This window comes from Trichoderma camerunense (genome assembly GCF_050948025.1).
Source record: "Trichoderma camerunense strain CBS 138272 chromosome Unknown V8C40scaffold_12, whole genome shotgun sequence".
Taxonomy (NCBI): Eukaryota; Fungi; Ascomycota; class Sordariomycetes; order Hypocreales; family Hypocreaceae; genus Trichoderma; species Trichoderma camerunense.
In genome coordinates, this window is record NW_028145358.1 from 1,015,685 (window position 1) to 1,037,465 (window position 21,781).

At 51.5% G+C, this 21,781-nt stretch overlaps 10 protein-coding genes across 10 annotated transcripts; 5 read left to right on the top strand and 5 right to left on the bottom strand.

The window, feature by feature from the left end:
- Positions 1–438: 438 nt before the first annotated feature.
- V8C40DRAFT_249619 (NCBP3 domain-containing protein) lies at positions 439–2,191 on the top strand. Its single transcript, XM_083216800.1, has one exon. The coding sequence runs from the start codon at positions 744–746 to the stop codon at positions 1,962–1,964; it is 1,221 nt and encodes a 406-aa protein (XP_083071772.1). The 5' UTR covers positions 439–743; the 3' UTR covers positions 1,965–2,191.
- Positions 2,152–3,587, bottom strand: V8C40DRAFT_249622 (FAD-dependent oxidoreductase). Its single transcript, XM_083216801.1, has 3 exons — positions 3,236–3,587; positions 3,032–3,121; positions 2,152–2,951 (listed from the first exon to the last, which is right to left on the bottom strand). The coding sequence occupies exons 1-3, from the start codon at positions 3,398–3,400 to the stop codon at positions 2,250–2,252; spliced, it is 957 nt and encodes a 318-aa protein (XP_083071773.1). The 5' UTR covers positions 3,401–3,587; the 3' UTR covers positions 2,152–2,249.
- Positions 3,588–6,849, bottom strand: V8C40DRAFT_249625 (AP-1 complex subunit gamma domain-containing protein). Its single transcript, XM_083216802.1, has 5 exons — positions 6,626–6,849; positions 6,436–6,559; positions 6,173–6,361; positions 4,014–6,108; positions 3,588–3,942 (listed from the first exon to the last, which is right to left on the bottom strand). The coding sequence occupies exons 1-5, from the start codon at positions 6,633–6,635 to the stop codon at positions 3,856–3,858; spliced, it is 2,505 nt and encodes an 834-aa protein (XP_083071774.1). The 5' UTR covers positions 6,636–6,849; the 3' UTR covers positions 3,588–3,855.
- A 1,034-nt stretch (positions 6,850–7,883) lies between these two features.
- On the bottom strand, positions 7,884–9,339 carry V8C40DRAFT_249630 (calmodulin). The gene is made up of 7 exons (XM_083216803.1): positions 9,141–9,339; positions 8,965–9,021; positions 8,883–8,898; positions 8,601–8,726; positions 8,469–8,539; positions 8,265–8,406; positions 7,884–8,203 (listed from the first exon to the last, which is right to left on the bottom strand). Exons 1-7 carry the CDS (start codon positions 9,141–9,143, stop codon positions 8,169–8,171), a joined length of 450 nt encoding a protein of 149 aa, XP_083071775.1. The 5' UTR covers positions 9,144–9,339; the 3' UTR covers positions 7,884–8,168.
- Positions 9,340–9,883: 544 nt separating this feature from the next.
- Positions 9,884–11,572, top strand: V8C40DRAFT_249636 (t-SNARE syntaxin TLG2). The gene is made up of 3 exons (XM_083216804.1): positions 9,884–10,033; positions 10,119–10,654; positions 10,738–11,572. Exons 1-3 carry the CDS (start codon positions 10,011–10,013, stop codon positions 11,205–11,207), a joined length of 1,029 nt encoding a protein of 342 aa, XP_083071776.1. The 5' UTR covers positions 9,884–10,010; the 3' UTR covers positions 11,208–11,572.
- On the bottom strand, positions 11,431–14,176 carry V8C40DRAFT_249637 (uncharacterized protein). Its single transcript, XM_083216805.1, has one exon. It carries the CDS (start codon positions 14,031–14,033, stop codon positions 11,595–11,597), a length of 2,439 nt encoding a protein of 812 aa, XP_083071777.1. The 5' UTR covers positions 14,034–14,176; the 3' UTR covers positions 11,431–11,594.
- Positions 14,177–14,453: 277 nt separating this feature from the next.
- On the top strand, positions 14,454–14,906 carry V8C40DRAFT_267519 (cytochrome c oxidase subunit 7; the record flags this gene model as incomplete). The annotated part of the gene is made up of 4 exons (XM_083219856.1): positions 14,454–14,458; positions 14,589–14,673; positions 14,728–14,788; positions 14,845–14,906. The coding sequence occupies 4 exons, from the start codon at positions 14,454–14,456 to the stop codon at positions 14,904–14,906; spliced, it is 213 nt and encodes a 70-aa protein (XP_083071778.1).
- A 6-nt stretch (positions 14,907–14,912) lies between these two features.
- V8C40DRAFT_249644 (clathrin light chain CLC1) lies at positions 14,913–16,258 on the bottom strand. Its single transcript, XM_083216806.1, has 3 exons — positions 16,065–16,258; positions 15,796–16,007; positions 14,913–15,734 (listed from the first exon to the last, which is right to left on the bottom strand). Exons 1-3 carry the CDS (start codon positions 16,105–16,107, stop codon positions 15,279–15,281), a joined length of 711 nt encoding a protein of 236 aa, XP_083071779.1. The 5' UTR covers positions 16,108–16,258; the 3' UTR covers positions 14,913–15,278.
- A 145-nt stretch (positions 16,259–16,403) lies between these two features.
- V8C40DRAFT_249645 (RNA polymerase II-binding domain-containing protein) lies at positions 16,404–18,534 on the top strand. Its single transcript, XM_083216807.1, has 4 exons — positions 16,404–16,868; positions 16,944–17,035; positions 17,131–17,331; positions 17,388–18,534. Exons 1-4 carry the CDS (start codon positions 16,771–16,773, stop codon positions 18,188–18,190), a joined length of 1,194 nt encoding a protein of 397 aa, XP_083071780.1. The 5' UTR covers positions 16,404–16,770; the 3' UTR covers positions 18,191–18,534.
- Positions 18,535–18,715: 181 nt separating this feature from the next.
- On the top strand, positions 18,716–21,770 carry V8C40DRAFT_249648 (ATP-binding cassette permease mdr2). Its single transcript, XM_083216808.1, has one exon. The coding sequence runs from the start codon at positions 18,922–18,924 to the stop codon at positions 21,364–21,366; it is 2,445 nt and encodes an 814-aa protein (XP_083071781.1). The 5' UTR covers positions 18,716–18,921; the 3' UTR covers positions 21,367–21,770.
- The last annotated feature ends 11 nt before the right edge of the window (positions 21,771–21,781 follow it).

Below are 21,781 nucleotides of genomic sequence, written 5' to 3' on the forward strand. Positions count from 1 at the left end.
ATCATCTTCTGCACAGCGATGAATGCTCTTGACGCAGCGAGCTGCTAATAATTCCTGATGCATCTTGTCAAGTTCCTCCGGGACCGAAATCATGGAGAGCTACATCTCTACAAGGTAGAGGCTGGCAAGGCTACTAGGCACTTTACTATACTTAGTAAGATGTTTATATATCCGGGGGTATAGTATTTACAGTAGATCTGGATTGAATTGTTGCTGAAATTCGCATCCAGCGGCGCTGAGCTACCACACAAGAGGTGGTGAAAAATCAGCTGCAAGCAAACTTCTGTGCCTTCGATCTTCTATAAGCCGGGATAAAGTACCTCCTGCAGTGCATGCACCTGAATGTAGGTACCCCGCGCTTGGAGGGTACTTCTGTTGGCTCCCTTGACACTCGGCGCTTGAGCACAGGCGCCGTCACCGCCTAATCAGCCGCGCTTCTTATCCGCCTCTCGCGTCTCACAGCCGCCTTTCTGCCACTCAGCGATCGTATCCTTCCACCCCGGTCCCTTCTCTGCTGCTGACTTGATATTGCACATCATTCTTGGACACTTAAAAAGAAAAGGAAGAGGGAGAAACGATTACCTCATCTTCCTTCTCCTTCCCCTTGCCTGCATCTCCCCCAATTGGATCATTGCTTGCCCGTTCTATTCAGCGCCGAGTTTTATCCCGTCTGTCTTACTTATAATATCCGCCACCTGCCTTTGCCCCGTGTCTCGACCATCGCCAAAAACCACCACGGAATCATGGATTTGGACATTGATATGGACGATGCCGCCGTTGGCGAGGTCTTTCAGGACGGCAACGATATTCACGAGCACATCCCGCAAGGCGACGATATCCTAGTCCCAGATGAGCCAGAAGAGCCAGGCGAAGTAGCGGATGAGGGAGAAGCCAAAGAGGACGACGCGTCAAACACCATTGTCCCTACAAAGATTCACATCAGAGGCCTAGACAACCTACACACAGACGATATCAAAACATACGTCAAGGCTCATTACGGAAATGTGGACAAGGTGGAATGGATTGACGACAGCACAGCGAACCTCGTCTTCAACTCCGAACCCACCGCCCGCGATGCTATTGTCGCCCTGAGTGCTATTGACATTTCAGATGCGACGGCTCTGAGCATTGGCGAGATTATTCCTGCAAAGCCATTCGAGGGAAAGCCCGAGACTTCTCTACAAATTCGCTTCGCGACCCTAGCCGATAAGAAGCAGGCTGGCGCCGCCCAACGCAGCCGATATTACCTCCTCCATCCCGAACACGACCCTGAAGAAAGGCGGAGACGATATCAGGAAAACCGCTCTCGGTACCGTGACCGCGACCGCGATCGCGACAACCGAGGAAGTGGAGGCCGTCGAAGACGTTATTCAGATGAGGAGGTTGAAACGTTCGAGGCGAGCATGTACGACGATGCGCCGCAGTCTTCTCGGGATGATAGACCCGACGCTCGAGGAAATAATCGCGGCAAGGAGCTATTCGCAGATCGTCCAGTGGGGCGATCAAGCACCAGAAGAGACAGATCCGCATCTCCGCGCCGCGACGACGATGGAGACGCAGCAATCGACGGCCTCGCCAGCTCGTCAGGGAACAGGACACAGGCGCGGTCCATCAGGGGCCGCCTCGCAAGCGAAGCCAGGTCGAAAGAGCTCTTCCCTACCAAGCCATCTAAGAGAGGTGGGCAGCTGGACCAGCTCGAAAAGGCCATTGGCTCAGCCCAGCTGAAAGAGGAGGACATGCCCAAGATCGTCGCCAGGCCAGACGAACCGGCTGGTGAGGGCCTCAACATTCGAGGCGTCGCCAATCAGCGCGCCCAGGGCAAAGACGGCGGCTTCTCTATCAAGGGAGCTGCCAATGCCCGCGAGCTGTTTCCGGGCAAGTTTGGAGCGGGCAATGCGGGCAAGGAACTGTTGGATATAAACCGATCGAAGAAGAGACAAAAGGCGGAAGACTTGTTCTCATGAGGAGGGCGGAAAGGATAAAAGGATGACAGATTGGCATTGGTTTGGTTCGGGAGATAAAATGAACCGTGACAGTAGCGGTGCTCATGTGAAGGGGGGAAAGGAATGAAAGCCAGCGGAAATCGAAGTTATCGGGACGGCCAGTTTGATGATACCATGGGCGTTGGGGTCGCGCGCACATAAATGGATATAGTATAAATCACCATCACAAATTCCAACTCTACATATGATCAAGCATCCTAGAAGCTCTGTATATGTACTTATTCTCTCGACACGTAAAAAGGGTCTTCACCACCATCTCTCGGTCAAAACTCGCTGGGGGTCCACGATGGCCGCAAGCTTCTCAACAAGCTCATCCGTCATCGTCGGCGGTCCACAGACATACACCACCGTCCCCTGATCCTCACGATCCCCAATCGCCGCCTCCACATCCGCCATCGTAAGCCGCCGAGGCAGCACTTCGACCTGAGCCCCGTTGATAGACGTCGTCGCCTCCTGAGATACTGCATTTCCTGCCGCCGTCACAAACAGCTTCACCTCCCCTTTTACCTTGTCCTCCCCGAACAAACTCGTGATCCTATCAAGGAAGACGATATCCGAAAGCTTGCCGCTCCTCGGAAGCTTACTCGCGTAAATAAACCTCACATCACCAACCCCATGCCCATCATTACTCTCAGCGATATAACTCAACATGCTCACGAGAGGATTCACGCCCACGCCACCAGCAACGAAAACCACCTTCTTCGGCGCCCCCTCAGCCGGCGGAAAGATAAACTTGCCGCCCACCCTCACACGCAGCGTCTCACCCAAGATCTCTCTCTCTGGACGCCACAGCCAAGCCGCGGGCTCGTTTTCAGGCGATTCCTGCACCGCGAGCTCAAGATAGGGCGAGGTGTTTGCGAGGGCGGCCGAGGGGCCGGATGTGATTGTGAAGCCACCTGCTTTGGATACGCCGGGGATGTATGTGTCGAGCCATTGGCCGGGCAGGAACTATCCATGTATTAATTTTGTTTATTGATTCGTTAAATATGAGCATTTGGATGATGTAGATGAAAGATTGATTGGCTTACCTTGATAGGGCCAGCGACAAGATCCAGACGAAACAGCCTCACCCTCTCATTGACCTGGTCAATCCGACTCAGCCGCACCTCATGAAGATTCTAAACATAAACACATCAGCACATGATCATATGTTATTCTTCCATACAATTACAACAACTCTCTTGAAGAAACAATAAAGAAAACAAATAAAACAGCAAAAGGGGGCTCTTTACCGCATGTCTCGGCTCCCCCGCCGTCCTCTCAAGATGCCCCTCCCTTCCCGTAGACGCCATCCTCTTCTTCAACGCCGTCCCGCCAAATGACGAAGCAAACGTCGTCCTGTTAGATCGCAAGGTGCCCGAAACTAATTTTGCAGGACACCGTATTTGCCAGAGCATCAAGTTTTTTTTTTAAAATGCAAGAGTTTTGTTTCGTTCCCCGTTGTAGATGCAGATTTCAAGTTGTACAACTCTAAATTTCCGAAAAGAGACAGATAGATGAACGGTTTCTGCTGACGCCATGTAAGTCAGGCCGCTAGCCCAAAGCCAAACCGTACACTTCACGTAATAAAGGGTAAACCAAGAATGTCTAATTGCAATAATTTATTGTGTATACAATGGAACTCATAAAATCAAAATCCTCGGCTTACATTTCCATGTAACAAGTAAACCAACTCTCATTGATGCCTCATACGTAATTATGCCTATTTCAGCCTCAAATCGCCCTACATTTATACTCCCTATGATTTTTTGATATCTACAACCCCTTCACCAATCCCTCCATATTTATATTCCATATTAAGCCTCAATAGCCCCCAGTAAAGTAGCCGCTCGCTGCAAAAGAATCCATCCGTTTACGATTGCTCCGACCAGTTCACCTGGTCCACAACCTGCCCTGCCGCAGGGTGAGAGAATGCGATACGCAGTCGCAATCGCAGTGGCTGTGGTAACACATGTTAGTACGCGGAAATCCAACGACGTTCTCAATTTGATGGGTGGAAAAAGAACTTACTCCCTTGCAACCAGATACTCTCATCACCTGAGTAGTCTCTGCTCCAGGTCCAATCTCCTCGGATGCGATAGGTAGGAGCTGCAGCTTCTGAGTCTTCGGGACAGCTGCTTGCAATCCGGCGCCGGATAGAGGAACAGACCCAGTGTTGTGGAATCGAGCCACGGCCTGGATGAGTCCCGCCGCGTTACGCTGAATCTGCATGGTCACGTTGAGGTCATTGGCATTGTAGCACGGAAGCCATTGGCCCTGGCCTGCTGGTGATTGTGGTTGCTGTGGTGGTGGTGAGGATGTCGCAGAAGATAAGATATCCAGGCCAGCCGAAGCAGGGGCCGGTGACGGGGTGCTGGCGGCCGGCCCTGGGCCAAAGAGGTCCATGATGGAGGAAATGTTCGACTGCTGAGGCCCAGGGGAGCCAGACGTGGGCGGTGCCGGGGATCCGCCTCCAAGAATGTCGGCAAGGAGATCCGAGTTGGTTGCCTGGGATCCGTTTGTAGGCGCAGCAATGGCGGCCGGCGAATCCATAATGTCCAAAAGGTCCTGCTCGGTAGGCTTGAGGATTTTGGATTTTCTATTGGCATTCTTAGCCTTCTTTGAAGGGGCCCGACCCAGCACTCTGGACTCCTCCTTGATCTGTGGAGGTGGCATCTTCTCAAGCACACCTCGGCGAACCTGGTCAAATGCAAACAGGTTGCCGTACTCTACAGCTCGCTGCTGCACCTCCACATCCAAGCTGGTCTGGTGCGTTTGCAGGATGCGCCGCACCTTTTCCACCTGGGAGGCCTCGGAGAATCGTGTGCTGAGCTTCATGAGAGCGGTGACAATGTACTCTGTCGTCACCTGCGTGGCGTAGCTGCTGTTGAGGATGAGGGAAAACAGGTCGACAACGTCGCCCTCCTTGACCTCCTGGACAAGTTCCTCCTCTTCATACTGCCCGCCCTTGAGTAGCGCATCGCCATACTCACCTATGCACCAGGCGCCAGCCTGAGTCAAGCTTTCTTGGGTAATGTCTTTCTTAAGGTTGGTATACAGCTTCTGCACAGCGTACGTCTGGAGCTCCTGGGTGGTAGCAATGAGCCGGATAAATGACGAGAGAATCTGCTCCTTGACGTAGTTGCCCGCCAGTGACAGAACTCGCAGCATGGTGTCAAAGTGCCATCGCTTGTTCGGGGCATATTTATCGGCGGCAATTCCAATCTGGCTAGTCATAGTGGGCTTAAACTCGTTGTCTGCAACTTCCAAAAAGGCCAACAGCTCCCTGATGAGCACCCGGACGTTCGATTCGTTGATGAGGGTAAAGCTGAGGTCGAGAGCCCTTCTCCGTATGCTGATATCGGGATCTCTCAGACACTCCAAGATGGTGTTCCGGTGCCTCTGAACGGCATTGGGTTCAATGGCAACCACCTTGATGAGGGTGTTGAGCGCGACGTAGCGGACGTTGTTGTCTCGGTTGGTAAGGAACTTGCCCAAGATGTTGACACCAAGAACTCTCAGACCCGAATCGGCCTCGATATCCAGAATGGTAAGCACGGCTTCGTAAAGGATCGAGTTTCCAACGTTCTTGGACGAGTCGGTGTTGGTTGCGACCTGCGCCAAGATGTCGTTGATCTGCTCGCTCGTGTGGGCGTCGCCGACGGCCAGCACTCTCAGCAATCGCAGAAGCTTGACTTGCAGGAAGGGGTCAGTAATGCCCGTGACATCGTGCTCTGGGGCATATCCTGACGTCGAAAGGCCCTTCAGCGTCTTGACAAGCCCAGGGACAAATGCCCTGAACTTCTCAACCATGCCCTCCTCGCCTCCTTCTTCCTCGTCCGCTTCGCATAGACTCGTAACCAGGGTCAGGCCGCAAAGAAGAACGCCGTGGTTTCTGTCGGAGAGAAGCGCGGTAGCCTTTTCGATGAAGTGCTCTTGCAGGTCTGGTACCTTGCGACATATTCGCATGGCGCAGAGGGCGGCCTTCCTCCTGATGTATGGATTCGCGGTTGAAATCAAGTTCTCAATCTCGGGAAACAGATCTCTCGACATTTCATCAGACGCAATGTTTCCGAGAGTGCAGAGGGCAAGTCCGACAACATATTGGTTCGAGTGGCTCAAGTCGCTAGACACATGACATGGTTAGAACCCATCTGCTGCTACCATGGGGCATATAGGGGATGGTTTACTTCTTCAGCGAGTTGGTCACCAGTGTCAGGACCTCCTGTTTTTCGTCGAGCAGTAAGCTTGTAGCAAGATGGCCGAGACGCTTATCCGCAAACCGCGGGGACGCAAGGAGCTTCAGGCATTCGACCTGGCCGAAGTGAGTTCGCTCGCCGAGGGTGAAGAGGTAGAGTAGTTTCGCGACATTGTTACGCCTGTCCCAGTTGCTCATGAGCACTCATATTCATTATTCGGATGCGCAAGCCGTCGATATCAATCGGAAACCCACCGTATGCTATGGTCGTGGCCCTCCTCGCGGAAACTGGCTCTGATCGCGGCGCTCTCTTTCTGGATGACGGCTCGCTCGTCTGCAATCGTCTTGGCCGCACGCACGTTGCGGATGAATTGTTTTACTGTCGATAACAAACGTCAGCCATCAGGGCCACGTCTGCATAGATCAAGCAGGGAGAGCTGCATACAGGAACTCATCTTGAGGACAGAGCACGACCCGGCGACTGGGTCGTCTCACACGCTGTTATCAAAGGATCCGCAGGCGGTGGATGAGCGGTGGTGCCAGCAGTGCAGCAATTCGCAGGCTCCCATACACAAACAGGGAGAGGCTTCACAACTCCAAGGGCCGGTTAGCGCTGACGTCTGGCGAAAAGAAAACGAGCCTCGACGATGAGTTGGAGAGCTTACTTTGTAGGCGGAACGTGGAATCAATCGCAATGCCACCAAGCACCGCTCCCTATAACTGGAACTACACTTGCAAGTACCTGGATCCAAGCACTACGTGGGGCAGGCCACGCTGCATCATGGCCAAGGCACCAGCGGAAAAAGCAATGGCCCGGCAAGGCTTGGGTATCCTGGAGCCGCCAGTACCTGGGCCTAGGCGACACCACTCTGGGCGCGAGGTACCCCGTATTTCAGGGTACATGAGCCTGAGTGAGCTTGGTACCAGCAATTCACTTATCGGGGTATACCGGTATATGGGGTGCTGAAACGACCACCTACCCTTCTTGATGGCGCAACTGTACTCGATGAAGCATGAAGCATCATACAACATCTGCAGTAGATACAGATAATAATAGTTGAATGCTTTGTAAAAAGCTGAAATATTCTAGCCAGATACTTACATATTTGTATGTTTATTTCTTCACTTACAAAAATAGCTAGCGACTAGCCAAAAGATAAAGAAGTATCCAAGTTTGCCAAGTATCAGCCCGCTAAGCGCCATGGCAACACAGCAGTAGTCATTTTGTTATCTTCCACATGAAGCTGAGACAAAGCCAGCACACCCGTCCTCACCATCCCCTCTTCCGCCTTGAGTCTCATGATCAGAATGTTTCCATCGGCTGACATCACTAAACGGTCATACACTCTAGCTAAAAGTACTACATAATATTAAACAGCGCTTAAGTGATTGTAAATAGCAAACACTATCTGGTCTTACACGAAATTGTTACCAAGTTGTATGCGTTAGACCTCCAGATTGGACTGTGTTTGCTATGCGGTATTTCTCGTTTCAAAGTATCCGTGGGTGTGATATGGAAGTTATTCCAGGGTACAGCATCCGTAGTTATTATAGCTTGCATCTTCATAGTCAAATGTAATCAGTTGTAGCTGATCGAACGTAGAATAGAATCGATTCTAGCCCGCATAATCCATGCGCTGGGTATACCTCTTTGCTAAAACAGCTCGCAACTTACACCACCATACCGCAAGAAACAATCACAGAGAGCTGTTGGAATTTGACAGTATGCATAAAAAGGTCCAGGGTACCTATATCTACCTGGACAGCTACCAGAACTTAACATCACGACTCTCAACATCCCAGCAATCTCGAAAATCGCCCGTAGACATGACAGCAGTAAAAGGAACAAAGTCGACTAATTGATTTTCTCAAACAACAGGTTGTGAGCGTGCTAACGCCTTGATCTCGCCGCAAGGAATAACCATATTCATGGCCTCTAATATGGCTGAACAGTTGGCTTAGTCGCAAATAACTCCAGACACAATCCCTTATTTTTGCATCATAAGCTGGACAAACTCATTGTCTATGCATATACCGTTAGCTCATATTCATTCAAATGCGTTCATTCTCGCCATAAAACTCACAATCAATTCGGCCATCACCGTCCTGATCGGCCTCGCGAATCATCTCATCGACCTCGTCGTCGGTGAGCTTCTCGCCGATGGATGTCATGACATGGCGCAGCTCAGCGGCTGAGATGAAGCCGTTGTTGTCGCGGTCAAAGACCTGTAGCGCATACGTTAGCAAATATAGTAAAATAAAAATAGACACTAGTGCTGGAAACAAACCTTGAATGCCTCTCGGATCTCCTCCTCGGAATCAGTGTCCTTCATCTTTCGTGCCATCATGGTCAGGAATTCTACACCGCTCCGTATTAGCTCGAATGTGGCAACGACCCAATATTTCGACTTTTGACATACCGGGGAAATCGATAGATCCGTTGTTGTCGGCATCGACCTCGTTGATCATGTCCTGAAGCTCTGACTCGGAGGGGTTCTGGCCGAGGGAGCGCATCACGGTGCCCAGCTCCTTGGTGGTGATCTGGCCTGCGGGGTCAAGCCTGTCAGTTCTTTTCTTTGCTCGGATATCATGAAAAAGGGGTTGGCAAGAAAAATATCGGTCGATAGCAAGTCATTCGGCGCTCCGGTGCCTGTTCGCAAAAGGGGGAGAGGGGTGGTGTCGCGTCACTCGCTGCTACGTACCATCACCGTCCTTGTCCTGTAGCAAGCTGGGTTAGCACTCAAACCGTCCGAATTGCCACCAGAAACGAGGTTAAAGACTCACAAAGAGGGAGAAGGCCTCCTTGAACTCAGAGACCTGCTCTTCGGTAAGAGAATCAGCCTGTTGAGAGCTCGCGGGTCAGTCACACAAAAGCTCCTGAGAATTTGGGGGTAGCCCCTCAACCGGTCGCGGGGTTGCGCCTGAGACAAGTCGACCGAGGGTACCTGCGCGCCACTTACCATTGTGAATGGGGGTTATGGAGAGCAAAGAAAGCGTAAAGAGAGAGTGAAGAATCCAAAGATCGGAGAGGTCCCGGGACTCGACTTATAAAGACAAGGTTGGATGCGCCTGTGCGAAAGCGGGAGCTTTTTTGCTTGTGGTCGTGTCGTTGACGTGGGGAGAACAAAGCAACGATATAAATGTCAGGGGACCCCGTAAGGCAGAATCAGCATACAGTATTAATCCTGCGGGCTAGGACTGGGTCGGCCTATCCCATGGTGCCTAGAAGTTCTAGTAGGACCTGCACCAGTAGGGCCTTGTAACACATTGGATGGGGGCTGTTTCGGGGGGGCAAGTTGCGGCTCGGGGGATATTCGCACTGTACAGGCCATTGGGCGCTGTTCTGGCGGGAGCTGAAGAGTCATGATGCCATGATCACAGGCACGCAGTTACTGGTGCTGGTACCTATCTGTAGGCTGTAGCTACCCAATGACCTGCAGACAAGATTGAGGAGGCTGCAATCACAGTATCAAATCATATGCCTCTGTGTTAGTGCTAGGTACGAGCACTGAGAAGTGTATCTTGACACGTGTGAACACCGTGTGAGGCTGCAGCTTAATTGGTGGGAGCTCTGAAACTTGCACTCGTATCTGTTCGTATTCAGCTAGTGCCCAGTGCGCAGCAGCCGAGACCGTTGCTCCAGGATTAGCGCAGTGTCGTAATGCAACCAGCTTCGACATTGGTATTGGTGCATGTCGATTCTCAGCACTCAATAATGCCCGTCATCACCTGAAATCCCGGATATCTTGCGTCCAGATCCAAGGCTTCCAATTCATCCTTGATCCATTCCCCGGACTGACAGGCCTCCAGACGCCCCCCCAGCGTCCGCCATGTGGCGCGACCGCACAAACCTGTACGTGTGCCCTGATAACTCCATGCGAACACCTATCCGTTTATTTCGAACTGTCATATCTGACCCTGACCCGGAATCCCCGTAGCTACATCTCCTACCGCCAGTCGTACGCTCATCATCCCAATCAGCGATCCAAATATGCCTCCGGAGGCTTCTCGGACGCATACTCCACCAGCAGCTTTGCGCCCGAGGACCGGCGCGGGCTGCTGTCGAGTGGCGCATTCGAAGATGATGGCGACGCTGTAATTGAGATGGACCTTTTGCCCCCGCGATGGACTGATGTTTCGGACGAGATCACAGAGCTGCTCGCTGAGATTGCCACGAAGAGCCAGCGGCTGGACAAGCTGCATCAGACACATGTCCTCCCTGGATTCGACGATGACGAAGCCAAGAGGAGGGAAGAGGTCCAGATCGAGAGACTCACCCAGGAGATCACAAAGAGCTTCCACCAGTGCCACCAGCGGATCCAAAAGATTGAGCACATGGTCCGCGAATCAACGCAATCGGGAACCATCAGCAGAGCGGAGGAGACCATGGGGAAAAACATACAGATATCCCTAGCCACAAGGGTCCAAGAAGCCAGCGCAAACTTTCGAAAGAAGCAGAGCGCATATCTCAAGAGTCAGCCTCGACACAATCCCCCTGACCTCGATACTGTTCCCCCTGACCTTACCTGCATAACGCTAACATCGTGCACTCACTAGAACTTCGCGGAATGGGAGGCCTCGGCGCCGTTAGCCCCATCGATCGCCCGACATCTCCAATGCCCGGCTCTTCCTACATGGACCCATCCCTCCAGGAATCCGACGCCGACCGCTCCTTTTCGCAAAATACATTGCAGGTTGCTATGCAACAGAAGACGCTACACTCGAATGATGCCGCCATTGCCCAGCGCGAGCGGGAAATCGAGGAAATCGCACAAGGTATCATCGAATTGTCGGATCTTTTCCGCGATCTTCAGACCATGATCATTGACCAGGGCACTATGCTGGACCGAATCGACTACAACGTTGAGCGCATGAATACAGAGGTCAAGGCTGCGGATAAGGAGTTAAAAATAGCTGAGGGCTATCAGAAACGGAACATCAAGCGGAAAATTATCCTCTTACTGATACTATTGGTTGCTGGTCTATTCATTCTGCTTATGGTGAAACCAAAGAAGAACAGGGAGTAAATAGCGGGAGATTAAGCTAGGCTTAGAAGAAGAAGAAGAAAAAGATTGCGGGGAGAGAGGTGGAAGGGGTAATCGGCGTTGTATGGACAGATGCTGCTACAGTCAGGGCAGAGGCCGAGTTTCATCTGTCCTCTGTCCTGATAACTGCGGCTCAGCGTGGCGTTTTGACAAGCGGTTGATGGTCATATTGCTTCATGACGTATGATCATTTGTATCAACAAGGGAGTGAATTAATGCTACCCAGGGACAATCAATGATGCACCTGGAGTTACCGGTTTTTGATTAGATCTTATTTACAAGTTTCTGTAGATATTGTACAAAGGGCTTAATCCTGCATGTGCCCCAAAATAGATTCTATCCAAGTGCTATTCGCTCCCATCGCTCCTCTCATGTTCCGTTTTTATCAAATGTCTTGTCAATTAATTTTGGGTATTGGTTCCACAACTTTGATTTCCGGGCTTCGACTTCTTGCTTCACCCTCGACATGTCAGGAAACATTTCCGATCCCCATGCCTTCTCAGCCAGGCCCATCAGGCTCTCCATGGAGAATTCAACACTGTCTCTTGCTCGGTGTCTAGGCCGTCCGGGAACCATCCCAGTAGCGATGCGAGAGATGACGCTCGAGCGCACTACCTGTGTGTCGATCAAGGCCCCCTGGTCTCGCAGCGTGGCCAACAGGCGAACTCCGCGGGCGACATCGAATTGCGAAAAGTTTGCAGTCTGTAAATGTGTGAGAGACGTTGGTGGCTGGGGCTTAGTTGCCAACGTCTGGTCGAATCCCCATCTCACGATAGAGCGTTGTAGCGAAGTATCGAATATCAGCCGAATGGGGTGGTGATGGTGGACAAATGGCAAGTCTGCCGGTATGTACTCCTTTTCATCAGTGTTAAAGTGCTTTGGCAGGTCTTCCCGATGCACTGGAACTAGCCCTCCGTAAGGGGGAGTGTAAAATTGCATAATTTCCAAGCTCAGCTGGTCGAGTTCGTCAAGACGCCTTGAACGTCCCAGCTTGTAGAGGAGTGTTTTCCAGTACCTTGTAGGAATAGCTACGTCATGGCACGAAATGCGCCGGATGACGTTGAGAGCTCGGTCCAAAACAGGGTCATCGGAGTCGCTAAATCCATAGTCTCTTGGAAGAGATCGTTGTGATCGATGATGAGGAGGATGAGAGTCGAGCTTCCAGAAAACACGTTTAAGGAGCCCAGTAGCACTAGCTTGGGCCATGCTGATTTTTAGGGCTTCCATACGATCGAGAACCTCCTTCGCTTTGCCCAGACTCCGCTTGGAAAGCTCGCTTCTAAGCAAGGAATTGAGACGTCGAGATGTCGGACCAGTCTCGATTGCCCATTCGATACCCTGGAGGAGCCGCTCCATCTTCCAATCCCCTGTCCTCGCAGCCTCGGCCATAAGGGAGTGTCGAGTTTCCATATCTTCAAATTCATCAGGGTGGATGTCGCAATGAAGTAGATCCATCAGCAACTCGTCTGCCCCATTTCTTGCGAATGAAACTAAGATCTTGCAATATGATTGAGGAGATATTCTGATCCCCAACCTCTCGACCTGGTCTATACGCGCCGCAACTTCTTTGGCGTCTGGGTCTCGCAACGCAAGAGACTGTAGAGAGCGAGGGCCAATTGTGCGCACTCCAAGCTTGTATATAAAGTTGATTGCAAACTCCACGGATGTCCATGTGCTGGCAAACCATTTTGCAACGAGAGCATCGCTATGTGTCCCTCTTCGATCGATTCTCTTCCTATCGGCTTCAGGGAACATTTCATCATCATCAGCTTCAGCAGCTAATTCTTGACGATTGAGCTCAGCAACAGCTAATTCTCTCTCTGTGAGTTGTATGTGCGGGTAGTAGCTGGCAAGAAATAGAAGAAACGGCCGAGAATTGGACGTCATTGGACCATCCTTGAACACGACCAGTTTTTTGCGCCAGGTACGGGCCAGCTTAGACTGACCCGAGGCAAAGAGAGCTGGTATGATGTGGTCGTATAGTTGACGGTTGGTGCTCGATACATAAAGCGTTGTCAAGGTGCTTTGCATCTCAGGAGTTGGCTTAATGGCAAAGGTTGCCAGTAAAGCTCCAAATTCATCTGCCCCAGGTGGAAAGATGGGGGATAACTGCTGATCCCAACGAATTGCCACTTCATAATCGCCACGGTCCAGGAAAAAGCGAACAACACTCGTGTATAGATCGGGCCATTGGAAATTGGTTTGTGCTAGCAGTTGCTGGGCCGCGGTGAAAAGCACAGACAGCCGTGAGTCTGAGCCCAGCGCTGCCGACAAAATCTTACCCCTCAGAGACTCAGCATCACTAAATGCGATTATTTCATGTTTGTCCTGGTGCCAAATTGCTTGAAAAACAGCCCAAACTCCGTCGGATCCATGCTTGTCAGATAGTATATCGCATACAGCCTCCCACGAGGCGGCATCGTAGGGCTGGATTTCAACCTCTGCGTCTTGAAGACTCTTGCTGATTCTTGCTGCGAGGGCTTCGTTCGATGATAGGAGGCTAGAAGATGCATCATGTCGCTGTCGCGCCTGCCCTAGACTCCCGTATTTTCTCCATCTTGATGGCTGCAGCAAGGGACTCGGATTCCCAGCAGAGAGTGCTCGCCATTGATTCCAATCAGAGCTTCGAGGGGTAAATCTAGGAGCTTGATGAAGAATACGTCCCTTTCTTGGAGTAATAGATGGGCGAGCTAGGGCAGTGAAGTGCTGGGAATAGTGTCGTAGCCTTGTGGACGGCGCATGCGCAAGGTTGGGAGGGAATCGAGTCGATGATGGCCGATTTTGTGTGAATTTTACGGCTCCTCGCATTCCTGGGATTGTCTCCAGCCAGCCGCCAACTTCTGAGGCATATCACCGCATTCAGCCGTTCAACTATGGCGTATCGTCGGGTGTCAAGATGCCATCAAAGACGCTGTGCCGCCGCTGCAGGGCTGGAGATGGCAAGGCTTTACTTTTTACTCTACTAGGCCGTGATATTCGCACCAGCGCTTGTAATTGGCGGTTCCCGAGCTATAACCTTGGAGGTACGTACCTCAGCCCATCCCACTTCCACTTTGTGCGCTGCAGATGGCCCGGTTGCTGAGTCATCCAGCTACCCACTTTTGAGCTAGAATATGGCCTCATTTCTCTAACCAAGGCTTCTTCTGACATCCCGACTACAAGATCACTCCACCACGAAGCACTTTTCAAACCGAAGACCTACACGCATCTTCATTTTCAACCGCCAAAATGGGGTAAGCTCCTCTCGCCGACTGACGCATGCCAAAGCGCCCAATTGCTGCTCGCCTGCCGACGGGTTCCGCAGGGTTTTCCCGATGGATGCGCATAGCTTGGAGAGAAACCTCGACTGACGCCGTGCCATAGTATGATCGACGCCAAGAACAGGGTGACGGAGCACCAGCGCTTCTACCAGGCTGCGTACAAGGCTCACACCCGCCTGTGGAAGATTGTACGCACGAATTAGCGATCACGAACCTCCGAGCTATACTAACGCAGGCGACAGAACCCCCGAAGCAACTGGTACATGGCCCCCTACCTCGTCGCCCTCTGGGGAGGTTTCGGAGGTGAGTTGATTGATTGATGAAATGGGCTATAGAACGCAAAGCTAAAAGAGTCATAGCTACCCTCTACGCTGCCAGCCGAAAGGTTGCCGGCCACAACACCTGGTTCAGCAAGGATTAAAGTACCGGTATCTATGGGACGAGCCAATTGAGTTACCCCAACTTGCGTCAAATGCAGGATTGGGGGCATGTATGAGTTTAAAGTCTTATAGACAGTAAATATAGGATTTGTCAGTCCGTCTCATGTGTCTCGCTGTATTGATTGGATCACCATCACCCAAGTTGCTGTTCGCGTTCGTCTAACGTGTGTTTATTCATGTTTTTCTTTTCCTTGTTCAATTATGCGTAGCCAGTAATTCATTGTGCCACTCCGATTCTTTCGTGGTAGAGAAAAAAACGCAAATCAAATGTACCGCATGTCAGATTTCCGGCCCTCCTTCGCCCAGGCACTGCAATGCCACTATATCGGTTGTAAAGCTCAATCCACCGGGTATTAGTAGCCCGTTGCACCAGGAGCCTTCTCGTCTTTGCGCAGGCTCACCAGCATCTCACGGAAACGCTCTTTGCCAGATCCGGTGGCTCCGCCCTTGGCCCCCTTTCCGCTGACGTCCACGAGCTTAGCAATGCGGTCCCAGCTTGTGCCACCAGAAACCGTATCCTCCCTGCTGGCAAGGAATTCCTCCGCCTCTTTGCGTGTCTGCGCAATACCCTTCTCTTTCTTGGAGTTGTAGTTTTCATAGAAGTCATCAATGTTCCGTTGAGCTTCCTGTATCGTTTCCTCTCGCTGAGCGGCGAATTGCTCGGATCTCTTTGCAATCTGCGCATCGCGGGCCTCGCGCCACTGCTTGATGACTTCTGGCTCCTCCTCATCGACAGCGTATGACTGGTAACCCGAGTTGTAGCTTACAGACGGGCCGGTCATGATGTTTCCATCCATTCCAGCCAAGCCCTGAATGACGACCCTTGTTAGCACGCCTCGGAATTCGTTTGAATGCTTGACGTATACCCACAGCAGTTGGACTGGCAAGGTCTGGAAATTGGGACTCAAAGGTCGATGCCGCGGCGTTGCTCTCGCCCAGGAGATCTCCACCAGCGTCGGCCAATGCGTTTGCGTCATCACTTGTCGTGAACTGGTTCGCATCATCGCCAAGAAGCGCCTTTTCTCTGGCGAGAAAATCTTCAGCAGTAGGCTCGTCGGAAACTTCCTTGATATCGGTTTGCGCTGACAGGCAGTGGTTAACTTGGGATCAAGGTTGGCTGTGTCCGTTCAGGAGCTTACCTCCGGAATCGAAGTCCTCGAGCGAGGGGAATCGGTCAGCCATGTTGAATTATCGTAGAAGAAAGTGTAATCGTGAAAAAAGAAGATCGTGGCCAGAGCACAGCGCGAATGGCAAATCCAGACAAAGGAGTGTGTAAGGTTGGTCTTGCTCAGCTTGCGCAACGAGGTCGCTAGCAGTGACCATCTGTTCCCTGTTGTCCCTGGTTACTGCTACCATGTTCTGCCGGGCGGTGAGGCAACGTGAGACGCAGCTCTGCGCTAAGATATTGCATAATACGGTACAAGCCCGCTAGCATTTGCACTTATCCGGTCTTTCGACGGACCTACTAGGTATCTCCCAAGCCTCCAGCTCTCGTCAAAGTTTCCTCTTTGATGTTGGATGCTATTAGTTGATACTCCTTTGCCCACGACCATTTTTAGTCTTTCCTTGCCTCCTCTGTGTTGGGCTGTTGATTTAGCAGGCAACACTTTGTCTCCTGACTTGGGCCTGATCTGCCTCAATTGCACTTCCACTAGCTGATCGCAAGCTTGCAGCTGGAGCTCCAAGGCCAAGATCCACTGCTTGCTGTAGACCTTTTCCATCGCGTCGCAAGGCCAATCTACTCCAATAAGGCACGTCGCCCGTAGAATCAAGCGGTGGAACGCCGTGTGTGCATTTGCCTCGACTTCATACGTCAACTGCTACAAAGGATCAAGCATCGTAATAATGGCGTACAACGACGATTCGGTGCTGGCGCGTCTGTCAGCATTGAATGAGAGCCATGACAGCATTGCAACAGCAGCCCAATGGATAATGTTTCATAGGTAAGCAACCCCTATTGAAGATGATCAACTCTACATTGAATGTGACAGAGGTACTGATCAAGACAATGCTTTCAGACGGCACGCAGATCGCACGGTGGCGCTCTGGATGCAGCGACTGAAAGATTCATCTAGCACGAAACGACTGAGCCTGGTTTACCTTGCGAACGGTATGCATTCCACAGCCATTATATACGCCTTTTCTCTTTCAATAAGGATATACCGCATGCTCACGCAATGACGGATGCTAACACTTTGTGGAAAGAGGTTGCGCAGCAGTCTAGAATCCGCCATAAGGAGGACTTCATCATCGCCTTCTCCCCGGTTATAGCAGAAGCAGCCGCAGTAGCCTACAAAGGAGCGCCAGCTGAGATTCAGGGCAAACTGCGACGTGTCATTGACGTCTGGAAAGACAGAGCTATTTTCGAGGCACCGATTCAGGCTGCTATAGAGTCGCGTCTAAGTGGTATGTGCCTTTGCAGTTTCTTTTCGGTTATGAATGGATGTTAATTCCAGGAACAGAGTTGGATAAAGCTCGCGGATCCGTTAAGCCCGGATTCGGAGGTTCCCCATTTGGATCATCTGCTGCTGCCTCTGTGCCTTCAGAATTCACGCCCCTTGTGTCTGCTCATCAGACGGTCACCAAGCTGAGCGTGCCATTAAAGACGACCATCGCTTCCGCAAACCAAGAGTACGAAAAGCAAGTCGATCCCACAGTACCCGCCCCGTCGGCGCCTGTCTACGCGGCTCGCCTCAATGGGTTGCTCAAGACACTTGCGAGCGCTGAGAGTGCGGTAGCTGAGTGCGTCAAGGCTCGAGAGAGTTTAATCTCGGGACTGGAAAAGATGCTGGACTCAAACAGAGCGGCCTTGGAAAATGAAAAGAATGCAGCTTCCGAGCTGTCGGGCCGCAAACGAGAGATTGAAGATAAGAAGCAGCAGGTTGAGGTGGCTATCATGAGAGCACTCGGACCTGCAGATAGCAACGGAGCACATGCAGAAGGGGAATCTGGGGGCCCTCCCGCTGAGCTTGATCGGCCAGAGATGGAGGCTCTAACACCGCCAGGCATGGACGATGACTTTGAGGACACTAGACCAGAGAGCATCGACTATGACGAAGACGAAGACGTCAAGCCCTTGGAGGACGTCCCAGCAACTGAACTTTCCTCCGCCAAGGCCTCAACATACACTCAGTCGCTCCCCATATCAACCAACGGGTCCAATAAAAGGCGACGAGTGGACGACGGCGACTTTCCCGACCTCGGAAACGATGGCGAAATAGATGCCGAGGTTGCAGATATGCTGAAGGAAGGCGGTGACATTTGATTTGGTTCAGGATTCTGGGGGGGCTTGTTGGGTTGCTTCTTCGAGATGGAAACTGACTATACGGAACGAGCTATATCCTGGCCTTTGGGTAGTAGTGGTTTGGCTTTCTACGGCGCATGCTTCTAGTTGTATTTTCATTCTCAGCATAAGATTTGAGTTTGTTAGGGTTGTGTATGGAATGTACGATGCAGGGGTTCTTCAATACTGGGGACGTGACTAAAGGCAGTACACGGCTCAGTTGAATTCAAAGTATCATGTCTAGTCGTAGTACTTTGGTAGGTGCCTAGTCAGATTGTAAATATAAGATATAAGCACCTCAGTTCAGGTTGCTTCCACAAGACAAAACTCCCTGCAGATGTATTGTGCTTCGGGACTCGGACCTTGGAGCTCGGCGCCATGCCCGTACGGAGTCCGGAGCTCAAGCAAATCCACGTTAGGCCGACCTTCGGCCGAGCTATGTCCACTGACTATTAGGCGGCTTTAGAGTTGCCGCCTTGCGCATGCAGCAGCTTTCAGCGCTTTCAGCTGTAAATGCCGCGACTATGACGGAACCTCCTAGTTCAGCAGTGTGCTAGGTAATTGGAAATCTTTTTCCCATCCGCCTCTTGTTCCCTTCTCTCCTCTACAACGCTACCGGATCACATCACCCGCTTCAGCACCGACCACGGCTTTTCCTTCCGACCGGCTCCCAGCAATTCGATGCTGAACCGCTGGGCGTCCCCTCGGTTATCATGAATGCCGGGGCGCTGCGACGAGCGCTGCCTGTTAGGCTAGCAGCCAGCAGCTCGCAAGAATCTGCAGCCTCAAGTCGAGCTCTGTCGCAACACTTCCCGAAGCCCGAATCTCTGCTGCAGCAGCCGCATTTCCTTCGCCCGTCGATTTCTGGTTCGCGCAATCTGCCCTCTTTCACCCCTGCCGGCTTCCATACGCTGGCAGGGTCTCTACGTCTATCTCAGGTACAACAATCTCAATCTCTATCGCATTCGGCCACTGGAGGCCCGTCAACCTCGGGCCATGGACGCATACTGCAACTAGCTCGCCAATTCTCCAGCACTTCTTTCGCTGCGCGGGAAATTCAATCAAATACTGGAAATGCGACTCGGCAAACGCTAGAGCCTACAAAGCAGACAAAGGATACGGATCAGGACGAAGCCAACCAGGAATTTCAGAAAAGCGAACGAGCAGCCAATGCGGCGCAAGTCAATCTATCTGCTAGGTTATCTAAAGAGGGCACGCCCAAATCGAAGGCTGGCTTTAAGGAAATATGGAGGTTGCTCTCGATCGCCAAGCCCGAAGCTCGGTGGCTGGGCCTGGCTTTCTTCTTCCTTATGATCTCTTCCGGCGTTACCATGTTGATTCCGTTTTCCGTTGGTCGCATCTTGGATATCTCGACAAAGGGCAACATCGATGACGTTAACATCTTTGGTCTCTCCTTGAACCAGTTTTTCATGGCCCTTGGTGGCGTTCTCACACTTGGAGCCATGACCAGCTTTGGACGAGTCATTCTGCTACGTATCATCGGAGAGAGAGTCGTCGCCAGACTACGATCCCAGCTTTACAGGAAAACCTATGTTCAAGATGCTGAATTTTTCGATGCCAATCGAGTTGGTGATCTCATTTCACGACTTGGTTCCGATTCCGTCATTGTTGGCAAATCAATTACTTCCAACTTGAGTGATGGACTTCGAGCAATCTTCAGTGGTGGTGCTGGATTCGCAATCATGATCTGGACGAGTGCCAAGCTTACCGGTATCTTGTGCCTCATGTTCCCGCCCATTGCTATTGGCGCCTTCTTTTACGGACGAGCGATTCGAAATGTGAGCAGGTCGATTCAGAAAAATCTCGGTACCTTGACAAAGATTGCGGAAGAACGACTTGGAAATATCAAGACGAGCCAGGCATTTGTCGGAGAGGTTCAAGAGGTTGGCCGGTACAACAGACAGGTCCGCAGGATCTTTGCTCTTGGAAAAAAGGAGTCCCTCATTGCTGCAACCTTCTTCGCCTCAACGGGTTGGGCTGGTAACATGACGATTCTGGCCATGTTAGTTGTCGGCGGAAATCTCGTGAGGACCGGCGCCATGTCCCTGGGAGATTTGACTTCTTTCATGATGTATACTGCATTTGCAGGCTCCAGTCTGTTTGGTCTCTCTGGCTTCTACTCAGAGCTCATGAAGGGCGTTGGTGCCGCAAGTCGATTGTTCGAATTACAGGATCGGAAACCCAGCATTCACCAGACAGTCGGATACCCCGTCAAGTCAGCTCAGGGCACCATTCGATTTTCCGACGTTCATTTTGCCTACCCAACCAGGCCTGCAGTGAAGATTTTCAACGGCTTAGATTTTGAAATTGCGTCTGGTAGCAACGTTTGCGTCGTTGGGCCATCAGGAGGCGGCAAATCGACCGTTGCGTCGTTGCTCTTGCGATTCTACAACCCTACATCCGGATCTATTACCATCAATGGTGTCGACATCTCAGGAATGAATATCAAGTCCCTGAGACGACGCATTGGTGTTGTGTCTCAAGAGCCCGTGCTCTTCTCAGGCACCATTGCTGAGAATATCGCATATGGCAAGCCACATGCAAGTCGCGCGGAAATTATCTCTGCAGCCAGGAGAGCAAACTGCACATTTATCAGTGATCTGCCTGAAGGCCTTGAAACACAGGTCGGCGCCCGAGGATCCCAGCTGTCCGGTGGTCAAAAGCAGCGCATTGCCATTGCTAGGGCACTGCTCAAGGACCCTGATATCTTGATTCTCGACGAGGCCACTTCAGCTCTGGATGCAGAGTCAGAGACATTGGTAAATGAAGCGCTTGCGGGGCTGCTCCGTGGACACAACACCACCATTTCCATTGCGCACCGACTTTCTACGATCAAGAGGTCCGACCTCATCATTGTGTTGAACAAGGACGGAAAGGTGGCTGAGATTGGCAGCTATGTCAAGCTTGCTGCTGATAAGGAGAGCGCCTTTAGCAAACTGATGGAGTGGCAGATGAGTGGCGGCGAGATCCCGGAGAAGCGGCCATCCACAGAGGCCACTTCCCACATTACAGAATTTGAGGAGATTGAGGATGATCTCGCCAGAGATGAAGACGCGGAGAGATTCGTGGACGAAGGTGAAGAGGCGAACAGAGAAAAGGCTGCTCTACCTTCGGAAGATAAAGGAAGAAGCCCTTGAGCGCATACACGATTGATGTCTAAAGAAAGGAAAAGAGAAAAAAACACATATACGCATCAAAGAGGGGGAGATGATTGCTGATTGATAAATTTTGTAAAGTATTTTCGGCGGCAAGGTTGGTGTATCAGGAGCAAAACGAATTGGAACGTTTTGTACATAGAGGTCAGCATGCCCCTGGGATGGCGGCATCCATAAGAACTAGGTATGGATCTTGTAGTAATAACTCCGCTCAAACTCGTGCCTCGGAGGACGATGTCTTGAGGATAGCAGGCTGTGGAACTTGTATTATATCTGAGGAGGGCATAAACGAGAGTTGAGAGAATATGAATATTCATCTTGGTTATGTGCTTGCTTGTCACTTAGGTATATTGAGGACGGAATTACATGGTCTCAAAGTGCTTCAATCTCTCTCTCT